At 34.1% G+C, this 18,837-nt stretch overlaps 5 protein-coding genes and 1 non-coding gene across 8 annotated transcripts; 4 read left to right on the top strand and 2 right to left on the bottom strand.

The window, feature by feature from the left end:
• The first annotated feature begins 3,586 nt into the window (after positions 1-3,586).
• LOC114162703 (serine/threonine-protein kinase STY17-like) lies at positions 3,587-5,654 on the top strand. Of its 2 annotated transcripts, none has more exons than XM_028046661.1 (4): positions 3,587-4,166; positions 4,254-4,535; positions 4,597-5,268; positions 5,378-5,654. In XM_028046661.1, the coding sequence occupies exons 1-4, from the start codon at positions 3,954-3,956 to the stop codon at positions 5,567-5,569; spliced, it is 1,359 nt and encodes a 452-aa protein (XP_027902462.1). In that variant the 5' UTR covers positions 3,587-3,953; the 3' UTR covers positions 5,570-5,654. The 2 variants fall into 2 exon arrangements, with proteins under 2 accessions (XP_027902462.1, XP_027902463.1); XM_028046662.1 differs by having other exon boundaries at positions 3,596-4,166; positions 4,615-5,268; positions 5,378-5,652.
• A 1,757-nt stretch (positions 5,655-7,411) lies between these two features.
• Positions 7,412-11,237, top strand: LOC114162461 (mechanosensitive ion channel protein 10). 2 transcript variants are annotated; one of them, XM_028046365.1, is made up of 6 exons: positions 7,412-7,690; positions 8,059-9,505; positions 9,709-9,829; positions 9,940-10,233; positions 10,306-10,508; positions 10,635-11,237. In XM_028046365.1, exons 2-6 carry the CDS (start codon positions 8,067-8,069, stop codon positions 10,897-10,899), a joined length of 2,322 nt encoding a protein of 773 aa, XP_027902166.1. In that variant the 5' UTR covers positions 7,412-7,690; positions 8,059-8,066; the 3' UTR covers positions 10,900-11,237. The 2 variants fall into 2 exon arrangements, with proteins under 2 accessions (XP_027902166.1, XP_027902167.1); XM_028046366.1 differs by having other exon boundaries at positions 7,473-7,814.
• Positions 11,238-11,554: 317 nt separating this feature from the next.
• On the top strand, positions 11,555-12,177 carry LOC114162462. The gene has a single exon (XM_028046367.1). It carries the CDS (start codon positions 11,639-11,641, stop codon positions 11,990-11,992), a length of 354 nt encoding a protein of 117 aa, XP_027902168.1. The 5' UTR covers positions 11,555-11,638; the 3' UTR covers positions 11,993-12,177.
• A 1,302-nt stretch (positions 12,178-13,479) lies between these two features.
• Positions 13,480-13,551, bottom strand: TRNAD-GUC. The gene has a single exon. It is a non-coding gene; the product is annotated as a tRNA-Asp (tRNA).
• An 81-nt stretch (positions 13,552-13,632) lies between these two features.
• On the top strand, positions 13,633-14,829 carry LOC114162922 (NAD(P)H-quinone oxidoreductase subunit U, chloroplastic). The gene is made up of 5 exons (XM_028046932.1): positions 13,633-13,968; positions 14,060-14,121; positions 14,210-14,299; positions 14,381-14,527; positions 14,611-14,829. Exons 1-5 carry the CDS (start codon positions 13,719-13,721, stop codon positions 14,716-14,718), a joined length of 657 nt encoding a protein of 218 aa, XP_027902733.1. The 5' UTR covers positions 13,633-13,718; the 3' UTR covers positions 14,719-14,829.
• A 1,621-nt stretch (positions 14,830-16,450) lies between these two features.
• LOC114164441 lies at positions 16,451-17,581 on the bottom strand. The gene is made up of 2 exons (XM_028049115.1): positions 17,302-17,581; positions 16,451-17,219 (listed from the first exon to the last, which is right to left on the bottom strand). The coding sequence occupies exons 1-2, from the start codon at positions 17,547-17,549 to the stop codon at positions 16,745-16,747; spliced, it is 723 nt and encodes a 240-aa protein (XP_027904916.1). The 5' UTR covers positions 17,550-17,581; the 3' UTR covers positions 16,451-16,744.
• Positions 17,582-18,837: the final 1,256 nt, after the last annotated feature.

Here is an 18,837-nt window from a genome sequence, read left to right as displayed (position 1 = left end):
TGAAGAAGAAGGAAGAAAATGAATGATAAAGAAAAGAAAGAAAAAGAGGAAGAGGAAAACGAAAGATTCGAGATGGTGATGAGAAGCAAAATGGCGAGTGTGATTGTAAAGGAAAAGGCAGAGATCTTCGGCCATGGGAATAGAGAAAGTGAATACTAAAGCCTATGCTTTCTTAGTTTCTCTCTTTCTTCCATCCTCTCTGGAATTCCTATTTTGTATTGTTCCCGTTACTTGCAGGTTGCGCAACCATGAAAAATAAACGCTTTTTAAATTTAAAATTCCGTGCTTTAACTGGGTTCATCGTTATTTTATGGTGGCAATGGATGATGAAGAGTTAGTTTTGTCCTTTGTTTTGAGGTGTTGTTGGTACATAGTACAATGCAAACTCTGCTAAAAATGATGGTGTTGAAAGCAAATACAAGTCACTGATGCGCGGTAAAGTAAGCAATTATTGCTGTGGGGTGTTAAGATTAAGATGCTCATTAATCACACCCATCACTGTTCCTTCAACTTAACAATTATATATATTCCTTTTTACGTTTTTTAAAATTTAAATCATTCTTCAAGTTTTGCCATTTTTTAAAATAGGAGAATTTTTTTTTCTAAGAAGATAGTAACTAAATAAGATTACCGAATTTAAATTATTGATGAACATAGAAAAGTAGGGTTCAGTGGTCGTAGACCTAATAATAGCCTACTCAAAAAAGTATATATATAATTAAGATTACTACGTGAGGAGCATGACGGGCATGCATAAAAAGAATCTCTCCCTTAGTCAAAATATGAACATGATATCATTTTCAAACTAATATTTACCTGTTGTTCAACTATGGGATGGTGGGTGTGTAACTTAATTATTCAACAACTTCTTACGTAATTAATTCCTAATGCACTTTCACTGTTTTAAAACAGTTTTAATTTGATAATTAGATCATGAATAAATAGTAAAATAATATAAAATATATTTCAAGGATTTAAAAAAAAAAAATGGTAGTTATAGTTCCTACAATTTTCGTTAGTTAAAGATTCCGTACGGTGGTGAGTTGGAGAAGAATAAAATTTTGCTGGCTTCTCTAAAAGACTGTGTCTTCCATTAAAAATGGAAAAGGATAATGATTATTATCGCAAATTTTTCTCTTTAATATCTTTTTTTTTTCACATTGTTCGTTATGTTTTTATTTTCTTCAGTTCCTATAGTGCTGCACTTAAAAATGGTGCATTAAGTCATCATTATCCAAAGAAACTATATTAGTTAAAAAATTATGCACATGTTACGGCATGAGTATTGGTTTTTTAATTGAGTTGTGGTTGTGGGTATCGAGATTAACTCAGTTGTTACTAATAAAAAACCTTACTTATGATCATAATATTCCCTTTATTAGGACTCATGAATCCCTATACCCTTAGGTAGCCCTTGGTTTATGGGGTGTACTATAAACTACACAAGTCAAATAATGCTGCTGTACTATTGTGTGTATAATCCACGATGATGATAAAATAATAAAACTTGCAGAAATAGAAACAAAAAGACTCTTATGAGCCTTTGAAATTAGAAAAATAATTTTTTTGACAAAGTTTTCTTTTGACAATCTTAACAAAGTTTCTAGTTATAGAATTAAATAATATTAAGTTTATATTTTTTAATCAAAATAAAATAATAAAATAGTATTTTTTTTACCTAATTAGGAAGTATGTCATTTTTCAATTTTTTTTGGTTAAACTATCATCTCCCTTGAAATTATACCTAGCCCACGTTATTAGTGCTCCTCTGTTCTTTACATTCAAATCACTTTTTTTTTCTTTTTAACAAAATACTTTTGATGCAAACAAATATCTGTTGTGTACTTTATGGGATAAAACCTTTTTTTTTGTTATGTATATAATGGAAACAAGTGTTTTTACGGTTTTCTTTAAAGTTAATGCAATAAAAACTTATTTACAAAAGTTATCTTTTAATTTCGAATTAAGTATTTTATAGATTATTTATTTTTTAAATTAAATTATTTATGTAGCACTTTACTCTTTCAGTTGTATTTGAATAATTCACATTACAATTTATGTAATTAGTTGTTCCATTACAGTTTAAAAAGTTTATTGTCTCACGACTGATCTTGAATATAAGTTAAAAAATTTGAATAACTAATAACGCTCTTTAGAAGGTTAGTGAGTAGTGTTTGAATCATAGCTATTTATGTGAAAAAAAAAAAACCAAACTTTATGATTATATTTCCTCAAAATTTCATATAAGAATAAAAAAGTCATTGAAAATAAAATCTTAGGAAGACGAGAAAAACATTTGAGACGAAATAGTAGTCACATTAGATTAATAAAAGTTGTCGATATTTTGTTGTTAAATTTGTTTTCTCTTATAACCAGATAGCAGATAATACAATTTTACAAACTATTTTCATATTAGGAAATAATGTTTTAGCTTTAATTGTGTAAAATTTACGATGTCCATATCCGAAAACCAAATTGAGTTCTCTTTTATGATAGATGCAATTTGGAAGAAAAAATATATGTATAAATTTATTAAAAAATTAAAAATTATAACAAAAATAAAATATTCAATAAAATGACAATTAATTATTATTTTTGTCAAAGTTAATTAATATTCATTATTATAATTTTTTTATCTAATGTATATTATTGGATTTGTTATTTTGTATTCATGTTGTAGTTAGGTTCTCTTCCTCATATATTATGGTATAGGTTTATTTTCTTTTTCTTTGTTTTATATAGAACTTGTTGGGTTATTTTGTAATGTATTAGAGTTTTCAATATTATTTTCGTCTATTTGTCTTGCTTGACTCCATGAGTAGAACTTAGACTTTGGCTTATTTCCAGTTGTTAATTATAGTCTTTTGTTTATTTATTTTTTTTCTCTTTTCATGATCAACCAACCGAAAGAGCCAAGTTAAGATTTTAGTCATCCTTTGCTTTATTATGATAGAATCAATCTTATTCTCACATCTTAACCTTTTGATCACAAGAATTATTATACTTGAAGAACAAATTGTCACTCGTTGATGACTGTTGCTACTCACGCCACTTTAGTACAAATTATATGAAGTTGAAGTTTATTTCAGAGGAACTATATGACTATAAATCCCCGGTTCACTGTACTTGTGGCCCTATTTAAAGTCTATTAGGAATTCAAGTGTGAGTTTAAGTTATATTGGTTAAAAATCAGAAAGTAATGTACTATATAAGGATAAAGACCCATAAACCTATTGTTTTAAGATTTTTGATTGAAAATGATGTCAATACCTTATATGATTAGGTCCAGGTCTCATTAGTATTGTATCTTCTAAAAAAATTCCTCTATAAATCTAACAAATGATAATAGTATGAAAACCGACTATTAAAATCGGCTCTGACGACTCCAGGATTTTGCAATGCTAAATAATCCTTACATGCATAACGCACTTTTCTACCATCAAGAATCTAAATCCTACATCCTAAGATATTTGTTCTTGCCGCTTTTGAAATGTCTGTTTCGGAATTAGTGGTGTGAATTTTGACCACGATAGTGATTTAATTGAGCTTTTGTGTGTAATTGTATGATGTGAATCTCGTTGAACTTCGAAGTAAACTCCGCCAAAATGTCTCTCAACACCCCTGCCGTTTTGTGAGGGTCTCTAAATTTACACAACATTTCCGTCTTCATACAAACCAACAACATTTGGCCAGCACATAATCTGTCTCATTCTCAAACTACACAGTTAATTCATTTTAGGAAAAAGATCAGATAAACACTCAAAATAGTCTCAACAACCATTAAACAAATAAAATCAGATAAAATTGTGGGTCCTATAGTATGCATATGTGGTGAAGGAAGGTTCATGAGAAAGTCCGTCACTTGAGCCTGCAATACAGATAACAACGAAAAAGGTTCATGCTTATGATTAAGACACTCTTTACCACGACATTTAAGTTCTCCTCCTACATATATGCTTCATCGCTCATTGCCTCCTCCTACACGGATCGACAACATGAATCTAAGTGAGAGCCCAACTACTCGCCACAACCTTTCTCGCCAATCATCGAAATCCAAAAGTGGTGGATGTTGTCGAGGCTTCAGCAGCGTCAGAACCGTGTCATCCACCGCACCAACCTTGCAACACCATCACCTTCAGCAGCTTTACCAAAAATTGGAACTAAAGGTACCTTTTTTCTCATGCAAATTGCTTCCATTGGACATTGGAGTAAAATTATCAGGCTCCCCACAGTGACAGTGTGAGTTGAATCAGGTGGCAGGTTTGGAAAAAGAGGTGCAGAGGCAGACAGAACTGCGCGTTATGTACAGGAAAAGAATGGAAAAGACGCAGGATTACTTGAAATACTGTCTCCAAATAGCACAGCAAAATGGAATCTTGGACCTCATTATCCACTCAAACGGTGAAGTCTCGCAATCTTCCATTTCTTCTCCACGTGCACTCAACTCCACTCTCACTCCTTCGCACAACCATCCCAACCTGATACCCATCGTTGATCAAGCCAAAATCAATGGATGGTTCATCAACCCCAGTGAGGTAACTAACTACTTTCTATCTTTCTTCTCCGTTCCCATTCAAAAATTGGAATATACCTCAGTTTTGCAGTGATGAACAGATCCAGCTGGGAGAAAAAATAGGGCAGGGAACCACGGCGGAGATTCACAGAGGGACGTGGCGCGGATTTGATGTGGCGGTGAAGTGCATGTCCGATTCATTCTTCAGCAAAAACGAAAACGGCGTCATATTCTTCGCTCAGGAGGTTGAAACCCTCTCGAAGCAGCGTCACCGGTTTGTGCTTGACCTCATGGGTGCGTGTCTGGACCCTCCGCATCATGCATGGGTGGTTACCGAGTATCTGAACACCACGCTCAAGGAGTGGCTACATGGGCCGGGGAAAAGGCCCAAACACAGAACCACCCCACTTCCTCCCTTGAAAGAGAGGGTGATGCGGGCCCTGGAAATAGCCCAAGGCATGCAGTACCTCCACGAACAAAAGCCCAAGGTCATTCATCGGGACTTGAAGCCCAGCAACATCTTCTTGGACGATGCGCTGCATGTGAGAGTTGCGGATTTTGGTCACGCGCGGTTCTTGGATGATGACGAAATGGCCCTCACCGGAGAAACAGGAACGTACGTGTACATGGCACCGGAGGTAATTCGGTGCGAGCCCTATGATGAAAAATGTGATGTATACAGTTTTGGGATCATACTCAACGAGTTACTCACCGGAAACTACCCTTATATTGAGACACAACTTGGTCCCGCCAAGGTAACTACACTTATTCTTTTTTGGTAAGCTAAAAACAAATGATTATTTTTTTAGGTGTAAAGAAATTTAGAAAGAGATTGGTTAGAAAAGTAAAATGTTTTTATTTTAGATTGCTATGGAAGTTGTGGAGGATGAGCTAAGGCCTTTACTTGCATCAAAGGACGATGGTGAGGAAATGGAAGAACTGATTGACCTAATATGCCTTTGCTGGAATGCAAGCCCATCCACTCGACCATCCTTTGCAACAATTAGTCATACCCTCAAATCTTATGTTGAGAGCCTCCTTCAAATTTCAAATTAATGTATCAAATATCAAATCAACTATATCTTCATTGAAAAAGGAATATAACTGAGTGTTTTCATGTTTGATTCACTGTTCATTATTGTTTTTTCTTTTTTATGGTAAAGATTAATTGTTAGTATTTTGTTAAGGGAAGAATTAAAATTGTAATCTTTATAAATTTCAAATGTTAACAGAAAAAATTGAATTCATAATGGAAAAAAAAAGGAAGAAAAATGATATTGGACTGCGACTTATTTTTTTTTATTCTCATTTTTTATTGTTCGACGTGTTTAGTACGGATCATTAATTAATATATTATTTTTTTCAAGAATCGATGTTTCGTACTAAATCACATTAAAAAATAAATGAGGAAATTAAAAAAATAAGAATATAATAACATTTAAAGAAAAAAGTAATGTTAAATTTTGAAAGATGTCGTCTAAGTGTCTAAAGCCGTTGGTAAATAAGTGATAGTGAGGGTCCCCATTTTTGATATTATGATGCATGATTGTTGTCGTATTGGTGGGTGAATTGTGAGGTAAATTACAGAGCAAAAGGCATTATTGGTTTTGCTATATATGCATACATTTCAAAAGTTGGTTTTCCATTCTGAGTTGTATAATCACCTCGTATTTGTCGAAATCTTTAGTATAATCACATTTCAGATATTATGCGATTTTTGTAGCTAACAATTGTCGGTGTTTTTTATTTTGAAATCACTTAAAGAAACATGGGCAGCTTCGATAATTCAAAGGTGGGTCAAAGTGTTGCTACCAGATTACACAAAAGTAACAAATATGTGTTTTCAATGAACACGCTTCCTACTCAAATTGAACCATATTTGAATTACAAATCACTTGAAAGTTGACAACTTATATAAGTCAAATAATGTTTATTTTAAAAGTGTAAAAAAACGACAACATAATAGGAGGTACACAGTATATACTAAAATATCATGATTTAATTAACTTTGACAAATAATATCAATCCATACTCATTATCCATTATTTATAGTCATCGATAATGTCAAAACCAATTATTTTCATTTATCAAAATAGTTCCACTCACTTAATAGTTACTTTTTCACTGAGTAAGAAGAGTAAGCACAAGATAAAATAGAAGCTGAAAATGCGCTAAAAACTTCCAATAATCTAATGAAACAGTGCTCAAACAATAAACAACACTCACCACAAGTTGATCAGGTTAATCATTTTATATTTACTTACCGTCAACATTATTTTTTATTCCACATCATCCCACTAGTAGAATCTGATTAAAAAATATATATGAAAAACAACTCAATAAAACTAGAAACACGAATAAAAAGAAATAGAGAAACAAAAGTGAGTATATATTTAATTAAATTATGCGTTTATTAAAATAAATATCACCCAAACCTTCGATTAAACCCCTCTACAGTTTTCTAATTAGAATTTCTCCTATAACTTTCAATGGGAAATGATCCACTTCCATCTAACCTTGTAGTTAAGGCATAAGACTCACCGGTGGAATAGATGTTACAAAACTTTTGAATTTACTTCATACTTTTTATTTATAGTTTAAGAACTCTAAACAATAGAGATAGTTAATGATAACAAAGTATACGAAGGATTATAATAATATAAATTTAACACCGTACAAATGCCAGTTTTGAAGGGACTAATTACAAAAAGACAACTTAAAAAAAAACAAATATTATTCTATTAACACCAGCTAAACAATCTTAAAAAAATCGATTTTTTAATTTTTCTAATGTGAACACAATGAGTAGTACTACCAATGTATTCTCTCTATCACTCTACATTATGAATAAAAATCAGCAATTAAAAATTATAGTTTATATGTTTATGAGATATGCTTGAGATTGTTATCCAACTAGATCAACTTTGATGCAAAAAGTGTTTAGTAAATAATACCTGCTCCGCTATTTGTTTACTTACCTTATTTTTCAGAGGCTTCTTTTCTGATCGGCTTGGACTTTATTGGGACCTGCGATGCAAATCCGGAGTTTCTTCCGCTGCAACTCACTCCCACATTTTACATTCACTTTCTCTCTCTACTCTCAAGTCTAAAGACTCAAACTTTTCAATTAGTCTTCTTCCTTGCCCCCAAAACTTCGCCGTTGTTTTTGACTCTCATGTAAGCACACTGACCCATAATACCGTTTCCCGTTTTTCATCCATCCATTGATGCAAAGTTGGACCTTTGTCCATGTTTGTGTTTTTCCAACCTTTGCCAACCAACTTTGTCTGTCATCCACTGTGTATACTACTATCTAACATAACTAGTTACAGCTTCAGCTGATCTGTTTCCTTTCATACTCTGTTGTTCTTTTATTTATACCGTTTTGTCTAGTACTATTAGTCCAAATCCAAGTTGTTCTTGGTATATATCATTAAAATGTTGAAAAGGAAAAACACATGTCCAATAGTAGACTAGCATCAGAGTGTTCATTTCTTGTGATTGATTTACTTACTACTTTCGTCAACTTTGCATTTCTGGCGCAGGCTCTTGAATGGATGCTAATTTTAAGAAGGAAGGTCTTCACGGCGGCGAGGTGAGCTTGGGGGAGAAGAAAAGGGAAGTTACGGTGGCGATTCCATATGAGGGTGGTGGTGAATCTTTGATGCCAAAGCAACAGAGCAGGGGGAATTCGCCTCACAGAATGTTAAACGACAACGAGTTTGCTGCAAAGTCGCCACCTTTGAACTGTGCTTCCCCTGAGATAAGGTTCATGCCAAGCCCAAACAAGCCCCCAAAGATTCCCGTTTCCAGCGCCAATCTCACCCGGAGAAAATCACTCACGAGGTCAGTGTATTCCAAACCCAAATCAAGGTTTGGTGAACAACCTTACCCTGTTGATGGGACTCTTTTGGAAGAGAATGGTACCTCAACTTTGCAAGAAAATTTGGGTGTTGGTTCACCGTATAAAGCATCGCCTATTAACAATAAACCTGGAACTGTTAATAGAACAGTCTCCATCCTTTCTGTGATCACTCCCAAGACGCCGTTGATGGCGTCTCCGGGCCCGGCTGGCGGGGAGGATTTCGATGAAATCATTTACAGAAAAGTTGAATTGAGTAAAAGCAAACGTAGTAGGAGAGTGACGGCTAAGGTTTTGTTTGAATGGTTTGTGTTCGTGTGCCTTACAAGTAGCTTGGTGGCTAGTTTAACAGTTGGAAAACTTAAAAGAACAGAGATTTGGGGTTTGGGGATTTGGAGATGGTGTGTGCTTGTGATGGTGACCTTTTGTGGAATGTTGGTTACAAGATGGTTCATGCGCATTGTTGTTTTCTTGATTGAGACCAACTTTTTGTTGAGGAAAAAGGTGCTGTATTTTGTCCATGGTCTGAAGAAGTGTGTCAAGTTCTTCATTTGGCTTGGTTTGGTTCTTCTCACATGGGTGCTGTTGATTAACCGGGGGGTGGATCGATCTGAATTGGCCACAAAGATTTTGAATGGGGTAACAAGGACTCTTGCTTCCCTCCTCATTGGAGCTTTCCTGTGGTTCATGAAGACATTGCTGCTGAAGATCTTGGCGTCAAATTTTCATGTTAAATCTTTCTTTGATCGAATTCAGGAGTCGCTTTTCCACCAGTACATTCTGCAGACTCTCTCTGGGCCTCCACTTGTAGAAGAGGCTGAGAAGATTGGGAAATCAGTCAGTGTTGGTCACTTCAGTTTCAGGAGTACAGATGGGAAGGGTGGAATGAAGAAAGAGACTATTGATATTGCAAAGCTTCACCAGATGAAACAAGAGAAGGTTTCTGCATGGACTATGAAGGTTTTGGTAGATGCAATGACAAATTCAGGGCTATCCACAATCTCTAGTGCACTAGATGAAACTTTTGATGATGGAGAAAATGAACAGACTGATAAAGAGATTACTAATGAGATGGAAGCAACTGCTGCAGCCTATCACATTTTCAGGAATGTTGCTGCCCCTGGTTGCACGTAAGTATATCCGCTGTCACAAATGGCTTTGTCCATGTGTCCTACACGTATCAGACACTGACACTCGTACGATACTGAGATACTGGGGAAGTGTCCAAATCAAAAGATACTTTTTTTGGTCTCCTGTATTGATAATTCTCCTTTTTTGTGATATTTGCCTCTCTTGTATCTCCCAATTCAAATTTTTCTGTCACTATGAATAGGTACATTGACGAGGATGAACTACGGAGGTTCATGATTAAGGAAGAAGTGAGGATGGTATATCCCCTACTGGCTGAACCAGAAACGGGTCAGATTACAAGGAAGTCCTTAACAGACTGGTTGGTAAGGTCTTCTACATATGCCTATCTAAAATATTGTCAAGATAATGAAAGGATTTAAATTCTGTTTGGGTTGCAAACATATCATTCCATAATGTTTGTGTTCTTCTTCAGTTGAAGGTATATCAGGAACGCAAAGCATTGGCACATGCCTTAAGCGACACCAAAACTGCTGTGAGACAACTAAACAAGCTCGTGACGGTAATCCTAATAGTGGTGACCGTAATCGTGTGGCTTCTACTTATGGAGATTGCAACAACAAAAGTACTCGTGTTTCTATCTTCCCAGCTGGTACTTGCAGCTTTCATGTTTGGAAACACTTGTAAGAACATATTTGAAGCTATTATCTTCGTGTTTGTGATGCATCCATTTGATGTTGGTGATCGATGTGTTGTTGATGGGGTTGAGGTAATCTACAGCCACTAAATTTTGTTTCCGTGTTTGAGATTTGCATATTAATGGATTCCACTAATCTGGCAGCTATTGGTTGAAGAAATGAACATATTGAACACAGTGTTCTTGAAGCTTAACAATGAAAAAGTGTACTATCCAAATTCTTTGTTGGCCATGAAACCGATTAGCAACTATTACAGAAGCCCAGATATGGGTGACCGTGTAGAGTTCTCAATTGATTTTACAACACCAGCTGAGAAAATTGGGGCACTGAGAGAAAGAGTAAAGAGGTAAGCTAATTATTGTATCTTCATGCATAAATGAGTATTATTGGTCCATCCATGGATGATGTAACAACATATGAACACAGTATGTGTATGCTTTTCTTTGTTCTAATTTGTTTTCATATAACTAAGGTACCTGGAGAGAAACCCACAGTACTGGCACCCAAATTATGGCTTAGTAGTGAAGGACATTGAAGACGTAAACAAGATCAAGATGGGTATATACGTTACCCACACAATGAACTTTCAAGAGTTTGGGGAGAAAAACAAGAGAAGAACAGAATTGGTGATGGAAATAAAGAAGATATTTGAAGAACTCAACATCAGATACAACCTTCTTCCACAAGGCATTCATCTCAGACATATGGAGCCAGAGCCTAGGGTGCTCAATACATGATGAATCAACTTCAACTACATACATACACGTGCGCCTCCTACGTTTCATTTCATTCGTCAAATACCATTGGTTGATTTAACTGGTGATAGTTGGGAGTGGTGCTTTAGTATACATACAGGGCTTAGTATTAACAATTTATTTCCTACATAAGATATGATTAAGAAATTATGAATTCAAGACTCTTGTACGAACCTTCAAGTGGATCCAATGTAAAAATTTCTTCCCACAATTCTGATGCAAGCATGAGAGTGAGACAAGTAATTTCTACTGTTTCATAATTTGTTTGTATGAGGCTAGTTCTGATATTTGTATCTTTATCTACTTTTTGTTCCCCCAAAGATCAATTATGAACCAGAGAAATACACAGTAAAATTAACAACTTTATATATATATATATATATATATATTCTACAGGTCTTTTTATGGTAGTTAAATTTTACTTTTTAAACTGATTTCATGAATTTAGTTATTTAATTACGATCTTTAAGGAATAAAAAGTGGTATTAGTTTCTACCATTCTTCTGAGAAGAGTTTTGAGCCTAACATATGAGGTCTTAATTATGGGACGATGTTCCAGATTATGATAACGTTATCCTCCCAATAGCAAGTAGAGAATATCCCACGTAGGACAACCTACGAGTGCCACGTTAACACAAAATCTCAATTTCATTATCCATTCTCTGAGCTTCAACCTCTTCAGCAGAATCTTCAGTTCAGAGCAACCAAGGCAACTCCTGAGATGGCTTCAGCTTCTGTTCCAGTGGCTTTGTCTCTGACCTCTGTCACGCACACCAAGCCTTCATCCCAAGCCTTCTTCAAGCCACTGCCAAAGAGGACCCTCTCAAAAAAGCCACCGTCAAAATCCAACCTTCAAATTAATGCATCTTTGAAGGAGAAGGCAGTGACAGGACTCACAGCCGCCACCGTCACAGCCTCCATGGTGATCCCGGAGGTGGCTAATGCTGCTGCATCCGATTTCTCTCCTTCTCTCAAGAACTTTCTACTCAGCATCTTCGCCGGTGGAGTTGTGCTGGTAGCCATATTTGGAGCAGTTGTTGGTGTTGCCAACTTTGATCCGGTGAAGAGGACTTAAACTATGCTCTATACTTCTTTTCATTTCTCTGCCTTTCTCAATCTTCTCATTTCTTACTTTATGTGAGTTTATGCGACTGGTTCTGTTATATATGCACACTATATATCTCTTCTGCACTTTATTTTGTACCCTCGTACTTCTTAACTTTATAATATAATAACAACTGCGTTTGATCCGGGGTTCAACATGTTTATGTTTTATCTGTTTTATATTCAATGAACCGCACAGTTTGTGGGTCAAAAACTATGATGAACTATTATCAGAATTCTGAAATCTTCATTCACACTACTAACATATATGTAATGAGTTCAGAGACAGTGAGCCACGTCATGCCCAGAAATGAATCTGGCACTTTGATATTCAGTTTGAACTTGAAACAGTGATGATTTTGTTTCAAGATCAAGTAGATTTACTTGTGGTTGTTGATATCAGCATAATCTGAGTTGTCATTATACTGTTAACTTGTGTCAATTTGGTTATCACTCAATCAACTTCTTTTGTTGTATGCACATTTCAATTATGTTCTGTGATTCTAAATTACAGTGATTTGTGTAATTAATATTGTTAAAGTGTAATGAAGGTCTTAGATTTATGTGGAGTACTGGGTTTTGAATGTAACTAAGGAATGATGGAGCTGCCTTATTCCACTACGCTTTTATTTAGTTCTGCTCAGCATCTACCGTGATCAAGTTCTTGATATTTCTTTAAGTAATTTTGTAAACAACTCTCTCTGTGTTGCAAGACTAGCTAGCTTCCTTCAAAGCTTGCTATGTAAACTTTCACAAAATGAGTTTAGCATTGCGAGAAGAGAATGTGTTTATCACACTGTGGATCTTAAATTTGACAGGTAAACCGATATGTACCCAAGATTCAACGCATAATGAGATGCTGTAAAATCAGAGGAAAATACAAATGAAGTAGTGCAACTAGCAAGTCAAAGAAGAGAAATTAACTGGATAAATAATTAATGAAAAATTACTAATTGAAAAAAAAAAAAAAAAACTCTAACAACATGCTGATATGGGATGGGGCACAGAAAGATGTGTCATTAAATTCGCAGAGATCTATATTACTTCAATGCAATCCTTCAATGTGAGATTATACAAAAATTGAATGAAAAGTATTTGGTACCTGCACATAAGCAATATTAAATGCTGCAGATATTATAAATGTAAAAGAGGTAGAAAAGAAATACACAATTGTCATGATGCTTAATAATATGAAGAAAAAAAATTGACCACGTTTGAACCCGAGCCGTCCAAATGACAGGCGCAGATAGTAACCACCATACTACAACATTACAGTTCAATTATACAATCTTACATAATTTATTATAAACGATATAAAATAAACAAAAATTGAAAAACGATATCGCCGTTGCCGGGGATCGAACCCGGGTCACCACTATACTACAACGACCTGCTTTGCTATAAAAGAAATAATTAAGGTATTGTCAAAATATTAAATAAAGAAAAATTATAAAAATTCGCCGTTGCCGGGGATCGAACCCGGGTCATCCGCGTGACAGGCGGAAATACTTACCACTATACTATAACGACAACCTTTTGTTCACAAAATCCTGTCGTTTTATAATATAGTTAAACAGTTGACAGAATCCCCTATTGATAACTTTTTAATGGCGAAGGAGTGTTGCCTTATCCCACCATGCATGTGTGATTAATAACAAAATAATAGCAGAGCGTGCGCTCCACAGAAAGGTAAAGCAATGGCTGTGTCCTCTACCACTGCTCCAGTATGTCTTCCAGCTAAGAACATTCCAACCCCTCAACTCCAAAAACTTAGCTTCTCAAGCACCGTTTCTTTTACTCTGAAACCGCGGAGATTGTTACGCATCAGAAGCTCCTCGGCTGAGACCTCCGACACAGGGGTAGATTCAGAGAGTTCCATTGAACTTCCCAAGGAACCCTATTCGTTAATTTCAGCTCTTAACGTCGAAAGGATTCTCCGCGGCTTACGTAAGTTTTTGCAGAACTCTTATACATGGTTTAGTTTAGTACTTTCTTATTTATGGGCTTTTAATTGATGAAGACGTGGTTTAGAATGCAGCAATTACAGACGCAGATCATTATGGTAGGCTAGGTGTTCCACGAGGATGTCCCTTTGAGATGGTCCGAATCAACCACCTTAATTCCGTTTTCTGTTTCAACTCACTCACTTACGTTTTACACCTGTCTCTAACGCTTGAACTGAAACCAGGTGGGAGTTGCCTATAGGAACAAGATTCAAGAATTGAAGAGTCAGAATTTAGAAGAGGAGGAACTTGAGAAGAAATTGGAACTTCTCAAAGTGAGTATAATGCACATGTATTCAAAATTCGATCCACTAAATTTGTGGTATTTGTTCATGATCGAGAACTACCTTGTTTAGGAATCATACATCATCCTGTCCTCAGAAGAAGAAAGAAGAATCTATGACTGGAGTTTGGCCAGAGTAGGCAATACGGAAACATTCATTTGGCCGTTCGAGGTTGACATAACACAGACAAAAATCCCAGATGAAGATCCTCCACAACTGGTACCTCTGCTTCCCACAACTTGTAGTTACAAGATAAATATTAACATGGTTCTTTATGAATGTCATCGTAACTGTCATTGCAGGACACTGAAGATGTTGGACCAACGATATTGGTTGGGTATTTCACTTTGGGATGGTTAGTGCTAGGTGCTGTGGTATCTATAGCTATTGCACTAAACCTAAACACTTAATTGTATAATGTTTTAAGGCGAGTTTGATGAAGTAATGTTTTTTCTTTTCTCAGAAAGTATGATATGTGTAAAGTAATAATAGATCTGGCCTAGTGTCTTCAAGCTTGACTATCAAGATTTCAAGATAAGTCTTGAATGGTGTTTTATGAAATTTGTTTTAATGGAGAAATCATCAAAGAAAAGAAAAAAAAAAACCAAGATAAGACAAGAAAGTACGACATGAAAGTCTCTGTTGCAATGAAATGGGAACTTAATTAAAGAAAAATGTGCAACAAAATTTGGATTGAAATTCGTAATTTTAATATAATCTATTGCACTGTCTTACCCATTTTACAATGCCGATCCTCACCTATGCTGTCTTCTTTGTCAAAATCTTGGTCTTTGTCACAACATAAAGAAACTTGACTTGATCGGTTTCAAATCTTGCTAATGATGGAGAAGGATGCAACGATCGACACAACTTAATTTGTCCTTATGAATTGAAAAACCAATAAAGATTTGATGAACTCCAATTATCTGATACTAAAAACTTCCCAAGAACATGAATTTGAGGAAGAGAATAGCTTTTGTCTCGGAAGACACTGTTTATTGCTTGAGTTGCCAATGTGAGGTGTATTTATAAGAATACCTGAGCCCACTATTTCACCTCCTAACAAATTAACGAAAACACCATTTAATATTTTTTAAAAAATTATTCCTGACATTAATAGGAGATTTTATAGACCTAAATAAAGTGAGAAATGTTTTTAATTTGTACATTTCATTTTTTTAAATTATCCTGAAAATTAATGGTTGATACTTTATTATTTTAATGTTTCTGATGATTAATGTTAATTTTTCTTTTTTTATCAATAAAGTATAAAGTATAAGAATATATAAATATAATATAATACTTGGGTACTCCAACTCGTATAGAAAAAAATTAAAAAATTATACATATTTTTCATCAAAAAGTTCATCTATGTCGCGGTAAGATCGGTATTGATATAGAAAATTCTACCATTGGACCATCCAATTTGGTCTTAACAAATTCAAAAATCAGATATTAATAAACCCTATCACGATAAAACATTTTTAAAAACAATTACTCTATTTTTTGAAGTAGTCTTCACACTTAACACAAATGTAAATATTATTTTATTTCATTAATTATATATATATATATATATATATATATATATATATATATATATATATATATATATATATTATTGTATGTCAACATTTATTAACTCAAGTAAATTACTCATATTTAGGCATATAATTTTGTGGGAAATAGAATTATATTTAACTGTATAATCGTATTCATCATTACTTTTTATTAACAAAATACACTTTACTTATTCGTAATTTTTTGAGATTGTCATTAATATATTTTTTTCACGCTAAAATACTAGTTTTTTAATAAATAGTATTAGAAGACATAAAATAAATACGTGAAAATATAAAATAAATATAATTAAAATATGATTTTATTTTAAATTATCATTTAAGTATTTTTCGTCTTCTAGTGTTGTTAACCGATCAGAACTCTTAAAAAGAAAAATTATTATTTGACACCCAAAATTTCACCCGATAATGTACTTTTAATAGTAAAGAAGTTATTAAAATAGTAATTTTTTTTATTTAAAAAAATTAAAGTATAAAATAATGTATGTTAAATAAGTGTAAAAAATTTATGAGCGTTAAAATAACAATGGACTCTTAAACATTTAGCAAAACAAAAATAATGGCCATTGCTGAAAAAGTGCGACTAACACTTTGAAGATCTGTTAACATACCAAAAGGTTTTTAGAATCCAAACGACAATGAACATCTACAACACAACCTCACTCATTCTCAACTCTCACCAAATCCTCTCTCTGTACTTCAAAATTGAAGATTCACTTCTCAACACTGTTCTTTCACCGTAACGCGTTTTTATCCACGTTTCAAAATATTAACGTCAAATTTGTATCTATTAAATTCCACAAATCAAAAAAGAAAAGAAAAATGAGAAATTGAAACGAAACAAACACGGTAGATGTTAATTTTCATGTATGGTAGATAATTGGTCGTGAGCTTTCCCAGAAACAAACCTTTGACCGGTTATTTTCTCTAAGCTGGAGACAATGCAAGAGTCTCTCTCAGAAGCCAGATCTCGCTCTCGCGCTTTCATAAGCGCTTCTCTACCGTGAATTTCTGCTTCTCGACGCCTCCAACGCTCTTCCCATTCCGCTCTTTCTTTCTCCATTCGCTCAATCGTGGCCACCAATTTGCTCTGCAGAACCTCCTGCTGCTTAACCACACGCTTCACCAACCTCTTAAAAAACGATACCATTTTTTCTTCTTCTCTCTTCTTTCTCCTCCTTTTCCCACCCCTCCTCCTCCTGCGTCCGCCCTGAACCTCAACTCTTTCCGTCGCTAACATTTCCCACTCATTTCTGTACACATCTTCAATCTCCCCGATGTTCTCCTTCACCTCTTGGTGCTCGTCGGAGAGCGCCGTGTTGAATGCTTTCCTGCAACACCGACACGACGGAGAGTGGTGATGGAGGAAACAGAATTATAAAACGATAGTGTAAGAAGAAAAGGGAATTATACCAAAACGACGCAGCGGTTGTGGATTGTTCTTGGGGGTGGAGAGAAGAATTGAGCTCTGCGAGATGTTGGGGTTGTTGTTGGAAGAATTGGAGAGAATGTTGGTTGTGGTGAAAGTGAGGATAGTCGCATTGTTGAAGATGGTGAAATTGGTGAATAGTGTGATTAGGGCTTAAAGTGGATGAGGAAGCGGTGTGAAGGGTGAGTTGATGATAGGTGTTGGCCATTTGGTCGGGACTCTCAGGGTGCATCACCAAAGCAAACCACTCTATTTCATACAACAAATTTAACACATACATCAAATTTATATGTTGCATTTTTTTTTCTATAAAATAATCATTATTTGATATCATAAATCTAAATTAAATTATAGATGTAATATTATAAGGCTATTATGATAAAAAAGAAAGATAAAAATCTACAAAAATGTTGTTTTATCCATATAATTTGTAAAACATAAGTTGCTTAATGATGCATATCACTGTAAGAACTACAAAACTTAAGTATGTTACATCTAATATGAATTATTTTACTCTTTTGATATTATTCAATATTCAATAACCGACTTTATAAAATTAAAAACTAATAAAATACCATATGATAGTTTTTTCACAGTATGAAAAAAAAAATAATAATCTTGTTTAGATTAGATTTTGACCGATTTGGTCGATTCCTAATTAGACCAATTATTAGACAAGTGAAATACTTTTTTTTTCTACCTCATCTATACTTTTAAATGGAGAGAGTGTATAGTGAATATAAAAATATAATTAATATTTTTATATGTGTATTAGATAATATGATATGGGGAGAAAAAGTAAAGGTAATAAAAGGTGTAATGAAATTGTACGTAATGTTAAAGTGTGTGTATGAAACTTTTTACAAGAGAGTTGCTCCGGATGAGTTTGGTCACTCACTGTGAAGTAGAAAACAAAATAATAATATAAAATTTTATTATTATAAAACTCTTATTGAGAACTTCGTTATTATATTTTATTTACTTTATAGTTTTGTTTACATTGTTTATTAAACGTGCAATTTTTTTTTTGGTTTTTTGTTATCCCTCCAGGGGATCAAGTTACAAAGGAAAATCTTGTTCTTAGGCATGTGCTATGTGACATTTAAAATTTATCGTATGAAAAACAAATTAATCAAAAATTATTGGGATCGTTTTTCTTTGGACACGAGAATTTCAGATTTATTATATCAAATCTTGTTCACAGTTGTTACATACAAAATATTTGGTTATGATGGAGAGCACACGTGTGATATATGAACTTTTGTTAAGTACTAATGTACCGTTAATTTGTTACGATTAATCCCGATTCATTAAATTGTTTGTTTGGGGAAGAGAAAATTAAATTATATGGAAATTATAAGTCTTACATTTAATATGGATAGAATAATATACAGAATTTATGTTACGGTATATAAATACGGTACAGATGGTATAAATTTTAAATATAAAGTTATCAAAAGAATATTTACATTAAATAATTAGTTAATTTCGGTAATGCTTTGTCATTTGCTAATATTAAA

This window comes from Vigna unguiculata, chromosome 9 (genome assembly GCF_004118075.2).
Source record: "Vigna unguiculata cultivar IT97K-499-35 chromosome 9, ASM411807v1, whole genome shotgun sequence".
Taxonomy (NCBI): domain Eukaryota; kingdom Viridiplantae; phylum Streptophyta; class Magnoliopsida; order Fabales; family Fabaceae; genus Vigna; species Vigna unguiculata.
Note: the sequence above shows the minus strand (reverse complement) of the source record. Positions and strands in the feature narration are given on the sequence as shown.

Bases quoted from the DNA above. Each gene is read 5' to 3' on its own strand.
- LOC114162703 (XM_028046661.1), top strand. From the start codon at position 3,954: ATGCTTCATCGCTCATTGCCTCCTCCTACACGGATCGACAACATGAAT. The intron at 4,167-4,253 runs GTACCTTTTTTC...GAGTTGAATCAG, and splicing joins ACCAAAAATTGGAACTAAAG to GTGGCAGGTTTGGAAAAAGA. The intron at 5,269-5,377 runs GTAACTACACTT...TTTTTATTTTAG, and splicing joins CACAACTTGGTCCCGCCAAG to ATTGCTATGGAAGTTGTGGA.
- LOC114162461 (XM_028046365.1), top strand. From the start codon at position 8,067: ATGGATGCTAATTTTAAGAAGGAAGGTCTTCACGGCGGCGAGGTGAGC. The intron at 10,234-10,305 runs GTAATCTACAGC...CTAATCTGGCAG, and splicing joins GTGTTGTTGATGGGGTTGAG to CTATTGGTTGAAGAAATGAA. The intron at 10,509-10,634 runs GTAAGCTAATTA...CATATAACTAAG, and splicing joins CTGAGAGAAAGAGTAAAGAG to GTACCTGGAGAGAAACCCAC.
- LOC114162462 (XM_028046367.1), top strand. From the start codon at position 11,639: ATGGCTTCAGCTTCTGTTCCAGTGGCTTTGTCTCTGACCTCTGTCACG.
- LOC114162922 (XM_028046932.1), top strand. From the start codon at position 13,719: ATGGCTGTGTCCTCTACCACTGCTCCAGTATGTCTTCCAGCTAAGAAC. The intron at 13,969-14,059 runs GTAAGTTTTTGC...TTTAGAATGCAG, and splicing joins AAGGATTCTCCGCGGCTTAC to CAATTACAGACGCAGATCAT. The intron at 14,300-14,380 runs GTGAGTATAATG...TACCTTGTTTAG, and splicing joins AGAAATTGGAACTTCTCAAA to GAATCATACATCATCCTGTC.
- LOC114164441 (XM_028049115.1), bottom strand. From the start codon at position 17,549: ATGCACCCTGAGAGTCCCGACCAAATGGCCAACACCTATCATCAACTC. The intron at 17,220-17,301 runs GTATAATTCCCT...TCGGTGTTGCAG, and splicing joins ACAACCGCTGCGTCGTTTTG to GAAAGCATTCAACACGGCGC.